General features: G+C 40.1%; 1 protein-coding gene across 2 annotated transcripts; it reads left to right on the forward strand.

Moving 5' to 3' along the window:
- Positions 1-3,475: 3,475 nt before the first annotated feature.
- Positions 3,476-11,964, forward strand: LOC147857161 (RNA-binding KH domain-containing protein RCF3-like). 2 transcript variants are annotated; one of them, XM_087328305.1, is made up of 8 exons: positions 3,476-3,638; positions 4,000-4,665; positions 5,220-5,702; positions 5,801-6,052; positions 6,133-6,396; positions 11,049-11,116; positions 11,216-11,324; positions 11,540-11,964. In XM_087328305.1, exons 2-8 carry the CDS (start codon positions 4,012-4,014, stop codon positions 11,696-11,698), a joined length of 1,989 nt encoding a protein of 662 aa, XP_087184431.1. In that variant the 5' UTR covers positions 3,476-3,638; positions 4,000-4,011; the 3' UTR covers positions 11,699-11,964. The 2 variants fall into 2 exon arrangements, with proteins under 2 accessions (XP_087184431.1, XP_087184432.1); XM_087328306.1 differs by lacking the exon at positions 11,540-11,964 and having other exon boundaries at positions 11,027-11,116.
- Positions 11,965-15,140: the final 3,176 nt, after the last annotated feature.

Consider the following 15,140-nt stretch of genomic DNA (forward strand, 5'->3'; position numbering starts at 1 on the left):
CTAAGTTAGCCCCATAGTTTTGTGGACCTTTTATAGTCCTCAAACGAATTGGTTCATCAGCTTATCGTCACGTTCTTCCTGATGGCATTGAAATCCATCCAATTTTTCATGTAAGTTGTCTAAAAGAACTTCTTGGTTCTAACGACAATATAGTCACAACTGAAACTCTGGTTACTTCTGAAGAATTATCTTTGAAATCACATGTACTAGAAAGAATTCTCGATGGTAAAAAAAAACTAAAAACTAAAAACTCTGGATAAGTCTATCAAAGATGCAACATGGGAACACAAAAATACTCTTAAAACTAACTTCCCTAACTTTAGTAGTATTCTATACACGTGGATAAAGTGTGAGGGTTAAACAAGAGTGTAAAGAAGGGAAGCCTGATTACTTTTAATCCTTGGGATTGAGACAACCCATTAAGGCCAAGTGTGAACTTGCTTGGGGGCCTTAGGTCTGGCTATAAATATGAGGCCTAGCTACCCTCATTTGACATATGTTGACTACGTCGAGACTCTGTCCTTGTGGTGGATCAACTCTTGGAGCGAGCACACTAGTACTAGGTACGACTTGATGTCACTACGGTGGTATGGGATGCCGATCGAGGTTCGAGTCCATCTCGATCCCTTCGCTCGGGGATGTTCAGGTGGATCGGCACCCTTTTTTCTCTCTCCTCTCTTATTTTTCTATCTATTATATCCTTATCTCATGCTTACATTAGGATATAGCTCTAACACCCAACATATATTGGGCATGAGGATCAAGCAAAATCAGATGATGATGACTCTTCGGCTCTCCCAGTCCGATTATATCTGAAAGGTGCTTAGAAGGTTTAGCACGGGGAACGTTAAACCGACACTGACTCTGCCCTGACGTTGACACGACTAACAAATAGGGACTCTCCTTCCACCAAAAAGGAGAGAGAGGTCAATGGAAAGATACCCTACGCATCGTTCGTAGGAAGTATCATGTACACAATGATGGCGACCCGAGTTGATCTTGCATATGCCATAGGGGTTGTCAGCCAATATATGTCTTCGAATCTAGGACAAAAGCATTAGGAGGTTGTCAAGAACATCTTCAATTATCTACGAGGAACCAAAGATGTACAACAGACTTTTGAATTGGCCAATCCGACTGAAGTCGAAGGCTATACAAACTTCGACTACGACGGCAATCCAGACAATTGGAAGTCGACATCATGCTATATATTTACCTAGGGTGGTGGTGCCATATCATGGAGGTCAAAATTGCAAGAGTGCACGACCTTGTTGACCATGAAGGAAGCAATCTGGGTGCATCGACTTTTGGTTGACTTTTTGTCAAAGAGCAAAATTGACTGTCCAACGCCGACCATCTATTGCGACTCACAGAACGCAATACACCTCATTCAGAATCCTGCCTACCATGCGAAAACGAAACACATTGAGATGCAATACCATCACATATGAGAGCTCGTAATAGAGAAGAAGCTCGAAGTCCGGAAGATAGATACCGAGGTGAACATTGTCGATTGCTTGACGAAGCCACTCCTAGAACAATGCTTCAGAGCACTGAGGACAACAATGGGAATATGACAAGCGACCATGCAGAAGAGAGCCAAACAAACAATCGCAACTGGAATGTTGAAGATCGGTCCGACTAGATGAGTTGAAAAGGCAAAGTTGAAGCAGAAGGATAGCCAAAAGGTTGAAGATGCAACAATAAGTGAGGATGTTGACGAGAGAGGAGACGATCGATAGTGCGACTAGGAAGCATACGATTGACCAAACGCTGAGAGTCAGAATCGGACATGAGTCGATCTGATCGAACAAGCCGATTCAAATGCAAGCCGATCTGACCGACTTAGACAAGCTGACCAAAATGACATACGATCCAAATGACTAGCCAAATTAGGCTAGATTTCGACGTTACCTTTGTAGATTCAACCGACTGCCTTGTATGTATACAATTGTAATCTAGGTTCATGGGGGAGATAACCCCAATTATTTGTATACATAGGAAGAGTAGCCCTTTTATGGGTGAGTTTGTTGGCATAAAAGGCCGACTCCTTCCAAATTGTATCCTTAAGTGTGAACACGTCCCCAAGTTAGGGCTTGAGTATATAAGCCGAACAGTAACATTGTACAAAGAGAGAGTTTTACAGACGAGAAATATAGTTTCCATTAGAGCTTCAACTATGCATCTTGCTTCTTGCACACTGTTCATATTCTGCTTCTCTGTCTTATATATGTTGTTTGCTTAACACTCACCTTGCAAGTCCTCATCTTCCGTTGCACCAACATATCGTCATATTCAATAGGTGGGAGATGTAGTTGATACTCAATCTCAGGGGTTTTTGGACTTTTGTTGAGATGTGGCAAGTATTACATGTTGCCCTCAAATGTGGGTTTACTTTTACAAACTAAACAATAACGATTGATTGGTCAACGTTTCACGGGCCGATCTTAGTTTTTACAAATGACCACTAGTCTCTAGTACTATTACTCCATTCAATCTCTTCGATGGTTCTCATCTATTATTGAACAAGATGGAAGGTACATAACTTTGATCATGGACGATGGCAGATCTTGAAACACAGTTCACATTCTAAATTGCCACTTCCAGAAAGCATCTTCATTTGGAGAGTGGCAATCTCCCCCTTCACTCTGGCAAGGGATGTCTCACCAGTCCGATCTGCTTTCGGCATGCGTCCAACTTGTCGGTTGTCAACACCTTGGTTAGCATATACGACCCGTTCTCCTCCGTGTGGATCTTTGTCAGCACGAACTCTTGGTTTTCTACTCTTTCCCAGATCCAGTGGTACCTTCGCTGGATATGTTTCGTCCGGGAATGGTAGGCTGCATTCTTCGCAAGGTGAATGGCACTTTGACTGTCGTAGTAGAGCCGGTATTCCTCCTGTTGGATTCCTAGCTCTCCGATGAAGTCCATCCAGATTATCTCCTTGCTGGCTTCTACAGCTGCCATGTACTCCGCCTCCGTGTTGTTGCAGCAAAGAAGACGACGACTAACAACCAATAGTGGCTTCTTTTGCATTGTTCAAGTGGTGGATATAGTACACATTCGTTTCATACAATGCCGGATTGCCTAGTGGCGATTCATCATGTCCCACTACTAAGCCATGTAGTGGGGAGACCACTTATCCAGTTTGTGGTACAATTGTAGAGTATTTCATACACATCTCTTAATGCAATTGTGCGTTTTCATCAGGTAAAGACAGAGAGATAGACAGGAGAGAGGATGCATGGTGTCTGGTGGGCGAGAGTTCAGATGGCCGTGAAAGAAATGCCCTGTCTGTAGTGTCTCTCTTAATTTGTATGTAGTGACCAAACAACACACACACACACACAAACACACAATGCTAAATTTGAGGTGGTAATTCCCCCCCCCCCCCCCCCCCCCACCCCCAATAGAGAGCGAGAGAATAGAGAGAGATAGTACAGAGAGAGACAGAGTAGAGAGAGAGAATAGAGAGAGAGAGAGAGAGAGAGAGGGTGGAAACAGAGCAAGCAGAAGGTCAGGTTTTAGAGACTTGACAAAACTCAGAGAATCTCACAAGGGAAAGATTCTTCTTCTTCCCTGAGTCCCCCGAAAGAGGAATTCGGGTTTGTCGACCCATAACCTGCAGCTGGATTCAGGCACTTCCATTCTCTCATCTTTTGTGCTCGTTTTTTCTTTTCTTTTCTTGTTTCTATGTATTATCTTTTCTTCTTACATGCCTTCCTGTATGCGTGCGGGAACCCTTAATCTTACTGCTTCTCTCCCATTAGAAACTCATTTTTCTTGTGAAATTATGTCATTGCTGAAAAATTCAGAGGAATTGATATTTTCTTGTTTTCTTCTGAATAGGAGTGCAGTTTTTGAACGCTTTAGTTTATATGCTTTATTTTCTATTCGGAATTAGTTATTTCTTTGCGTTGCTGTTTTCGGTGATGTAAGCATTCTGTTTTGTATTGTCTGTCTTTTTGAAGCTCTATGCACTTCTTTGTTTTTGGACAGATTTAGTGTAAAATGGATGATTCACATTTCAGATCCAGAGGGAAAAGAAGCTATCCATACCATGACCGCGACTATTCAGAGAGTAATGGAAAGCACAAAAAATTCACTTCAGAAGATGCCTTAAATGGCCCACCAATGCCAATTCCTAAGCCATTGCCTGGTGACACACTTTTCCGTTTACTATGTCAGGAACCAAAAATAGGAAGTGTGATAGGAAAAGGTGGGAGTATTGTTAAGTCCTTAAGACATGAGACAGGTGCCAAAATCACAATTGCAGACTCTTTTGAAGGTGCAGAGGAGCGAGTCATATTCATATGTTCGTCAGAAAGGGATAGAGAGCGCCATCGGGGCATGGACAGGGGCAGGCATGATTGGGATAGGGATAATAAAGAGCGACCTTTAATTTCGCCAGCCCAAGAGGCCCTTATGAAGGTCCATGATCGCATTGTTGATGGTGGTACCCTCAATGGGAGTGACATCATTGAAGAAGATCCGTCTCGAATCATCACGACACGATTGTTGGTTCCTAATAGTCAGGTAGGTTGTTTGCTTGGTAAGGGAGGGAAAATCATTGCACAAATGCGCGAGGAAAGCAAGACGCAAATTCGCATACTACCGAGAGATCAGGCTCCATTTTGTTCTATGCCATCGGATGAGATTGTGCAGGTAATTCTTAAGAGTATGTTATCATCAAACTTTGTGGTGACTAAGCATATAATATGCATGTTAAAAAAGACTCAAAGGTATTGCTGCATATGTTGGCAATTACTTTTTCATTGGATTTTTTTGGTTAAAATTGAATTGTGGTGAGTAGGCATCTCATGTGCATGTCCCAAAAGTCCTGGGGATATTGTTGCATATGTTCACATTTACTCTCTGTCTGCTATTCTAACTGTTCTTCTTGCCAGTTAAGAGGTAGGTAGTGGGAAGGTGTTAAAATTCAAATTCTGGTGCTGATTGCAATGGCAACTCACCTTCTTTCTGCAAAGTATATGTGATAATAATTTGTGCTATAGATGTACTGTAAGATATTCCTGCTTGTGACTCTCTGAGAAAAACAAATTGAGTGAAGCATCATAGTTCTCCAAGGACATAGTGATAATTTAATATTTTTTTAATTCTGCATTAATGATAATTTAGTATTTTGCTATTCTTTATTCATGATAATTTAGTTTTTTGTTATTCTGCATTAATGATAATGTATTATTTTTACTCTGCAGATAGTTGGGGACATAGAGGCTGTCAAGAAGGGCTTGTGGCTTGTATCCACTCAACTTTTTGAGAACCCACCACGAGAATGGGCTTTAGGTGGACGTTCCCCGCAAAGATGGAATGCGTTTCCGTCAGAGGATATGAATGCTCCATATCAGCCTTCCTATGAATCACATGGAAACTACGATAGTGGGCAGCATCAGAAGAACCTTTCTTTATCATATTCCGATCATGATCAATCAGATTTGATGAACTCTGCAGGTCACCCTCATGGTCCTGGAAATCTGAGAACAGATCGTGGATGGCAAAGTTCAGGTGAAAATGAAGAGCTTGCGTTTCGTATCTTATGTCCTAATGAAAAGATTGGAGGCATAATTGGGAGAGGAGGAAGTATTGTCCGGAGTTTGCAGGAGGAGATCGGTGTCAGGATTAAAGTCAGTGAACCAGTTGCAGGATCACCTGAAAGGATTGTTGTCATAACTTCAATTGAGGTACTTTTTGTCTCCATCCTAAATTCATGAAGTTTATTTTGGACCTACGACCAAAATTTGGATTTGTTTTCCACTCAAGCTGGATTATGATATTACAGCATCTGGACGACAACATATCACCTGCTCAGGAAGCCCTGCTACATGTGCAAAGTAAGATTGCTGATCTGGGACCAGATGAGGATGCAGTTATAACATCAAGACTTTTAGTCCCTGCAAATCAGGTGGGCTGCCTTCTAGGTAAAGGTGGAAGTATCATAGCTGAAATGCGAAGATTAACAAGAGCAAACATTCGTATTTTGGGCAAGGATGATCTTCCAAAGTGCGCGTCATCTGATTATGAGCTTGTTCAGGTTTTTTCTGTATTCTCAGAGTTACAAAACAACTTTTTTTGTGTATGCTTTGGATATGCCTGATTTAATACTTAAATTAGATTGTAGGTGATATCAGGAATGCTCGGGAAGCCATAATACAAGTAACTAAGAGGTTGCGGTCCAATCTACATTATGAGAGGTCACTTTTGAATTCTGATGGTGTTATGCATACGCCAGTGAGCAACTCCATGCCTCAGAGGAGATATGATCAGTATTCTCCGGCACAGATTGATTTTCATTCCTCGGGAGTTCCTAACATTGGGCTAACATCTTCAAGCTATCTTAAATCATCTCAATCTCCGTCTGATTATTGGAATGGACAGGTTAGTACTTCCTTTTGGGATTAAGAAACCATTGTTTGTTGTTTAGGTATTGGAATGAATGAAAGGTTCAACTGAAGTGAGTGTCTTCCTCTTTTATCTATTTAGCTCATTTTACTTAATAGTAGCAACTTTTGAATGCCCGCTGGACACTCTTTGTCGTGTGAGGAAATAACCGTATGAACACCTTGTTTCATCCATGAACGTTGGATTTTTAAATTTATTACATGCTAAGTCAATTGTAAATTCTACATTTGTGGAAGCACATTGCTCATTACTTATTTTGGATGATGTTTTTTTCTCTCTCTGTTCTTATGCACAAGTATAATGTGTATTAACATAATTGCCATGAAACTCTAGAATTTTGACAGTATACCATATGTTGTCTGTAAATATTCTTTAATTTTGTTTCTTTTAGCATTTAGAATACTACTTCTTGAGTCTCTACTTGTAATTTATTTGAATATATAGTAAATTATTTCTTACAAAGCTATCATACTGAGGAGGAAATAACCCTCTGACTACCTTGTTTCATCCATGAACTTTGGATTTCCTAAAGTTATTACTTGCTAAGTCAATTGGAAATTCTACACTTGTGGAGGCACATTGCTCATTACTTATTTTGGATGATGTTTCTTTTCTGGCTGTTCTTATGCACAACTATCATGCGTATTAACATAATTGTTAAGAAACTCTAGAACTTGAACCATTATGAGCACATGACATGTCATGCATGTGGGCAGGCTCCAGTCCTCTACCGTAGAGTGTAATTGAAAGAGAAAGATATATTAACGTCTTTAAGAGGCCAATATGGGCTGTCAGACCAAACAAGGGATGACATCATAAAATTTTGTTTCATCTTTGTGAACAGCAAACAGAAATAAACATAACCAACTAAATAAATAAGTAAGCAAATAGAAATATAATCAAGACGTTGCTAAAGAATCTTGTCATCTAATACATATAAGATTCTTAAGTCAGATATATTGTGCTTTTTGTCTTTGAAAGATCGCTTATCCAGAATGGAGAGGTTTTTGAACTGAAGGACCTGTGATTCGAGGGAGGTAACGGCCTTTATTGGTTGATAACAGGGTGGTGAGATTGTCGTCCACGAAGCCAGGGCCTACATGCACAACAAATTGCTATTGTCAGATCTTTTGTAACTCCTTTGCATGTCCTGGTCAGGATCACATTTGTGTAGCCTGTGATTGACTAGCATGAATAAGAAAGCTCTGATTGTTCTTTGTTGATGAGCTTGTGTGGCTATCTTGTTGTTTGTCAACAACTTCTACATGTGTCTCTTGAGTTCTAGCAAGAAAAGCCCCATACGCATTATGTTAATACACATGATATTTCTTGGCAATAATGTCAATGTACATGATATTTCTTGGTAATTATGTTAATACACATGATATCATATGTTTTCTATAATATACCTTTACTTTGCATAATAAGTCAAACCATTGCTTAAAGAGGCAATGATATCTCCCCCGTATTTCATAAAAAACAGTACAATGACATGGTGTTCATTAAATTCCACCCCCAAATGATGTAATTAGCAAAATTCATTCTTTCATGCATATATGCATACCTCAATCTCTAACTGACGTGAAAAAGTTTGCAACTACCCTTTCACATTGTTCAAAGCATAGGATAGATGTATGTCCATATACGAGGGCCTGATGATGTATCTATCCTCTGATGTGTGTAAAAAGTGTCTTAGAGTGCGCCATCTTCCTACCAAGATATGTTGTGGGACTGATCCATGTTATTTTGTGCCTTCCCAAATTGTAACCAATCAATGGCATTTCTTACATTTTGTGGAGTGAAAAAGTTGGATTCATGTAGGCATGAGCCATGTGGGTGGGGGAACGGGGGCTGCCGGAGGATATCATATAGTACCTTTGCATATTCATGCCACACCTGAGGTGAGGTCAATTGTGTGGTCGTATGCCTTTAATTAAACATTGTCCATGCTCTTTTGCTTGCTTGTGCTCGGAACAAGTGATACACACGATCTTCAAATTTAGCTAAATTGATCTCTTCTTCTTCTTCACCATTCGTTGGAAGGTTGCTCTTGCTTGTTGTTTTTCTAGGGGTGCAAAAGGATCCAATTCTAGAATGCCATTATTTACTCCACAACCATACATATCAACTGTATCCTGAATAATTTGTATCTAGCCAGCCCACTATCCTTTTTAGCATATACGTCCCTTGTGCATCCATCCTTCACTTCAAAGCGTAGATATGCAGATCTGCTGTCGAACTGATAGGTCTACTGGAGATAGCGAAGTTTGTTATTTTGGATATAAGAGATGGAGATTCCATCAGGTAATTGACGGTGCTTGCTCATCCTTATGGGTTCCACATGTCAGTGTTCTGATCTGGGCCATTTTGACCAACTATTATATATCACAAATCCATATGCACTTCCCAATTCTTGAAAATGTTTGCCAGATTCTTTCACTTCACTCATATCTTGAGCTTGCTGCATTAGACCAACTTCTTCTCGTATAGCTTCGCCATACATAACCTGACCGGGGTCAAGCATAGTTGTATGTTCATCTTGGGCATTGAAATCCCCTAAGACTATTATATCTCTCATTGCAGAAAATTCTATAATATCATCGTACAATGGTAGATATGATGATTCTCTGAGAGACGTAAACCTTGAGTAGGTGGGTGGAACTTAGCAAATCACACTGTTGAGTTTCCTAAAGTTGTCTCTTTTGATTTGTACCCACATATACCATGCATCTGCATCCTTATGCCAATATGCACTCTATCATACATCTCCTTTTTGTACAACACAGCCACTCCAAATCCTTTAGTGCTGCCTGGTGTCTGTTGTTGGGATGCCACACTGGCATTCATCTATATCTGTGTACATCGGGGAGTCTACTAGCAGGCATTGATGGATCTCGGAGAGGATGACAAGAAAACCACACCAAACGCCAAAGATAGAGGGAATGAATGAGTCGAAAACATAAATTAAATATAAATTGAGACTTATATCAGGGTTGAACATTTTTCTTGCGAACCCTGTTTTGAAGCCCAAGATAAACATACTCTAAACCCTAATCTTAATGGAATGAAACTGGGCCATGAGAATTTGGGCTCTGGAATTTCATCTAAGGATCAAACATTTTCTATTCCCAAAACCCCTGTTATATAGCCCCATGGATCCTATCTCCTTCTCCATAAATGGAATGTAACTCTTCCTGTTCTGTATGGGTCTGGAATTAAGCTTGTTTTTCTCTTTTGCTTTATCCATAGGTGCCAGGATTCCGTACTAGCATGATAGCACTCACTGTCACAATGAAGAACAGGTAACTCTGTGATGCAAGAATGCCCACCAGACGGGAAATCCATAAATCCTCCTTGTATGCTTCAGCAGCAGCCACATACTCTGCCTCTGTAGTACACAATGCAAGACACTTCTGTAGCCTGGAGATCTAAGAGCCTGCTTCTCCTGTGAAGGTAATAAAATATCCAGAACTGGACTTTCTGTATCCATAAAGCCAACGACAGATGCCTTCTGCTTTCCATAGCCGACTCACAAATAGCCTTTTAGGTATCTCATAATACTGTTCACTGCTTCCGAATGCTTTTTGCCAGGGTTCACCATGTACCTGCTAACCACTCCCACTGAAAAAGAAATGGCAGGACATGTAGCAACCATAGGGTATAGCAAATTGCCAACAGCTGAAGCATATGGAATCTATCATCAGATCATAGATGTAGGGCTGTCTTCTATACTGAGTTTCACATATGGAGGCAGGGTAACCCCAATTGTCCCCCCCCATATTGAATAGCTACAAAACCTTGGAGACATATCCTGTTGAGATAGGAAACGTATTCTTTTGACCGATTTCTGAGTTTTCGCATGCCAAGAATGTGATTTGCGTCAGCACGATCCATCATATCAATGCTTCCATGAAGGCATGGGTATCCCTGCCCACAACCAGCATGTCATAAACATACAAAACCAAGATACTCAGGCTGCCATCTGCTGCCCTCTTGGTGTGCAAGCAGTGATCCACTTGACATCTGTGAAAACCTTGGGACTGCGTAAATGTATCAAATTTATGACACCATTCTCTAAAGTTTGTATACAAACTCCTTTTGAGCTTACAGACCATCTTCTCGTTGCCTTTTGATACAAATCCTTCAGGCTGTTGCATGTATTTGTCTCCATGCAGATCGCCATTTAAAAAAGCAGTTTTTACATCCACCTGTATGTGCTCATCTTCAGCTGCAAGAAGGCCAAACGGGTAGATGGCTGAGCATCCAGTATATACAACGATACAACGCATGGACTAGTTGATAAACCAGTGTTCTCTAAGATAAACTTATTTTGTACTAAATGTCTGCACTCATCTGTTGTAACACATTTATAATCTTCCCTTCTATCATTTTATACTTTCTTACTCCTAGCTCTGATTCGAACGCAGTGAGCATGTAACACATTTATACTTTCTTACTCCTAGCTCCGATCTACACACACACACACACACACACACATTTACTTTTGAGTTAGCTCTAGCTGCTCAGATGAGTCCAAGGGCTATTGTGATTTACAGCATCTTCATTTCATGTTGGATTATCAGTTGCCATTTTAAAGAAATTTTAGATTTGTGGGGTTTACACTGCAGGAACTGATGGGAAGAAATATTGGTGACTGTGACAGCTCATTGTTTAATAAAGGATCTGAGTTATTTAGGTATGTTCAAACTTGTGTTTGTGAGCATGTTTGAAGTAGAATTGTAGATTCCAGGTCTGATTTTCTTTTAATTGGAATTGGATACACATGAATTTGTAGGTCAACGGGTGCCCTTGTGACAAAAACAACAGTTGAGGTAGCAATACCATCTCGAGTTGTGCCGGTTCTACTTGGAGATGGTTGCGCCAAACTTTCTCATATCCGTCTTGTAAGTATATATACATGTTGTCAGTGCTGTTAGCTGTGTTTATAAATTTCTCTCTCTATATACCACCCCATATCCTAGAACTAATTTGTGTGCAAAATAACTCTATGCACTGCCAAATCTTTATCTGGAAAACTTTGTTATTGTCATTCTTTTTGTATTTTGAATATTTTATCTTGAGAGATTGCTTGACACAACAAAGATGATATGTAAAACAGATGTCAGGTGCCAAAGTGAATATCGTAGACATTAGACCTGGGATGTCAGAGTCTGTTGTAGAGATTTCGGGAACACCTGAGCAGACACACACTGCCCAGAGCTTACTGCAAAACTTCATCATGGGTGGTCAGACCTCATCTCTGGGCTATGGAGTATGATATACACTTGTTCGGTATTTTGAGCACTCCCTGGATGTGTTCTCGGACAAGGTGGTAATGTTATGATTCAGGGGCGGTAAACCCTGGAAAGTTCTTGAAATTAAAATATTGGAATTTTTCCATGGGTGCAAGGGGGGATTTGACTTGTATTTCTTTCATTTTGACCATATGCACTCATCCCTCTTGCTGAAATCTTCTTGTTATACTCCCCCGTTCCACTTTGTTGTTCATTGAAAAGGCTGCTCAACAGCCAAGGTTTTCTAAAATTCTTTTTTCTAGCATGTAGGATTTGTTTAGGTATAAATGGTAACTACTGATGAGCTATGCTAATTATAATTAATTAGAGATTAGGGGAGAGGTTAATGCGTCATCTGTCTTACATTATCTCTGCGCTCACATTGTAATTTGCGATTTGGTATTATCTACGATTGTAGATGTGGAGTGTTGTATCTTTTAGCTAACATGCCACTATTTCCTGGCATTTTGCTGGATCTACAACAATATGGTGTAGATGTTTTTTTCATGTAACTGATAATGAATGTCTCACTCAGATTTCTAACATTTCAGTGTAATTCAAAAAGAAATCTTCCACACTTGTGCTAGTAAACTATTGTTACCCTATAGACGTTACTTTCTGTTCTTGAGGTCTGGATATAATTTTTGGATCTGTTATGACTTCAAATTGATTTGCATTTATTCAATTGATAGATGATGCTTTTGAAAGGTTTTGTATGAGCTTCTCTAGCCAGCTTTTGATTGTCTTAATACATTACTTTAATTCATTTTTTACTTGTTTAGAGATAAACAAGACAACTAATGGAGACATTATTTTTCTAATTTCTTTGCACAGAATTTGGAGTAGGCTTACATTCACTTGAAAGTAAAATAGGTCAATGCTAGTATTTATAATAAGAATGATATGGCCTCTTGAGCTACATGTACATTCAAATCATATATTTTGTAAACTTGATAAGTGACAAGTATTGAGCTAGATGATGGGCAAATGTTACTGCGGTTACACTTCGCTTACTTTAAGCCACGAAAAGGGACCAATTGGCCCCTCCACTAGATGGATTCTAAACATGGATCTCAAACCTAGTTTCTCCCGCCAACTGGAGGATAGATTTAGTGCATCCATGTGGAAGGCGTGGTGTGACATTAGACGAGGACTAAAGTGCGATCAACCCAATTCCAAACTTGCTTGGTTCAGTCAACATATCCTATGGAACCCACGTATTAGGGATGAATCTAATCAACTAATTGGATCAAGTAAGGGGCTGTCATGGGGATATATGTTGGAAGGTCTAGGAAAAAGTATAGAATGTTGGAGATGGTTTATTTCATTGCCAATACAAGACCAAGCCAACATCCTCCACGGAATCAGGGGCAAATGGGCTATGAGATCTTAAATCATTAATGCTCTATTGATTAGGGAAGTTGCTCATCAAAGGATGACAACAGAGAAATGGATTGGCTACAAAGAGGAGGGCTCTTTGATCCCAAGAGGTAGGGACACACTGGACGGGCTCTAAAATGCAGCACAACGAGACATCAACACAACATAAGGCAATTCGAGTACTAGCATATACTGGGCATAAATGGATTGTAGATCTTGATCTGATCAAAGTACAACCAGATTGGCACATATGTACTCATGAAAACACATGGTTACGTATGGTCAGTTGGGACCCTTTACAATGGACTTGGTGTGATCCTTACACAGGGCAAGGAAGCAAGCCTATCCCTTTCTTTCAATTCACAACTAGATTGGGTCGCCATATTATAGCCGCTCAATTCGCCCGAGAGCTGGTTGTTGTAAAGGTTTGGCACACATATCATGTTCCTTACACAATTATCACAAAGTTTTGGCAGAAACTTTGGAAACAACAACACGTGAGGCGAATCACCACTTTCCAATGGCTATTAATACATAAGTCACTACCGGTTGGTGCATGGCAGCGTGGGAACCTCAACTCTCCTAATTGTGTAGCGTGTCCAACTGTATTAGAATCCATATGGCACGCTCTATGGGACTGCCTAGAGTCCCATCGAATATGGCGGGGGGTTGGCCGCTTATTGCAATTATGCCAGGTGCAAGGCTCAATCAAGTGAGGGAATGTATGTTGGCTATCATGGCATGCCCCAATTGATAGATATGAGCATCACATAGAGGGGATGACTTTGGTTATAAACGCACAAGAGGTTTTTTTCTTCACCATCGGCAATATCCACTCAACTCTTATTAGTGCCAAATCTCGAGTTGTGTTGGACTTGGTCAGCTCAATAACTCTTTGGATTCTATGGAAACAACGGCATAGACGGGTCTTCTCCAACCAAAGCGCGCAACCAATAATGTTAATGCAAGAGATATGGAGTGAAATTGTAGCCACTCTAAAGAGCCAATATGATGGCCTCAAGGGTGACTCCGATAGAGTTGAAACACAACGATTAGCCTTTATCCAACAATGGTTGTCCTCTCCCTTTCTTGAGGCAGTGGGCATCCACATAAGATGGACCTATCGTGTCCCTATAGGGATTTGTATATATAATCTCATCTGTAAAATCGTTATAACTAATGGAAGGAGTTTTTTTTTTGGAAAAATAAAAGGTGTATGAAATGTGAAATAAGAAAAAATCAAACCTAAATTTATTGTCAGAAAAACTACAATATAATAACCAAAAGATATGACCTGATGTTAAGGTGTTGGAGTAGTTTATGATCCCAATCAATAATTAATGTTGTCCTCACATCTCTTCTTAGCCGATCAATGCATTTGAATATCTACAACATCTAGGCTAAAGTGCTTTTCAAGTTATTGGCCTCATCTAAAAGGCAGTTTATGAGTTCTTTTCGCATGGTGGCAATCATGTGGAAATGTTATATCTCTATGAAGGTTGTGTTGCTCCCACTTGGAGAACACTTTCGATTACTCCTCATGAGTAATCGGGTCAAGGAATGTGGTGTGTCGGGAGCGTTCTCAATGGCCAGCAGTTCACTCTGTAGAATTAGTGACAACCGATTCGTAACACTAATTGCACAAACTGAACGTAGATAGATAGAAATAGATGTTGCGATAGACCATATGATTGCCCACAAGTTAAAATAGATCTTTGATTATAATCGCATACAATACAATAACATTATAGTAACGAGTAAAATTGGTATAGCTCTCACTCACTCGTCCTAGTCTAAGCTTACTACCCTGAGAATTCAGTCTACGATCTCTATGGTTTCTGTATGATTCCCCCTTATGTGTTCGCCATTTCCTCGATTATATAGGTTTCCCTTTTCTCGAAACTTTCCCAACTACTCCTTGATATTCGGCTTCTATCTTCGGTTGTTTGTATTCGGCTTCTTTTGGTCCTTACACCGTCATCCATGTGTCCTTTTTTATACTTGTCCTTCACGATCCTTTCACACTTTGGCCCTTCTGTCCCACCC

This window comes from Azolla caroliniana, unplaced genomic scaffold (genome assembly GCF_043228905.1).
Source record: "Azolla caroliniana isolate FFs.n. ecotype wild unplaced genomic scaffold, voAzoCaro1.0.p SCAF_12, whole genome shotgun sequence".
Lineage (NCBI taxonomy): Eukaryota > Viridiplantae > Streptophyta > Polypodiopsida > Salviniales > Salviniaceae > Azolla > Azolla caroliniana.

What these genes read in the sequence shown, in the direction of transcription:
- LOC147857161 (XM_087328305.1), top strand. Translation starts at nt 4,012, where the DNA reads ATGGATGATTCACATTTCAGATCCAGAGGGAAAAGAAGCTATCCATAC. An exon ending in CATCGGATGAGATTGTGCAG is followed by an intron (nt 4,666 to 5,219) that starts GTAATTCTTAAG and finishes TTTACTCTGCAG; the next exon opens with ATAGTTGGGGACATAGAGGC. An exon ending in AAAGGATCTGAGTTATTTAG is followed by an intron (nt 11,117 to 11,215) that starts GTATGTTCAAAC and finishes ATGAATTTGTAG; the next exon opens with GTCAACGGGTGCCCTTGTGA.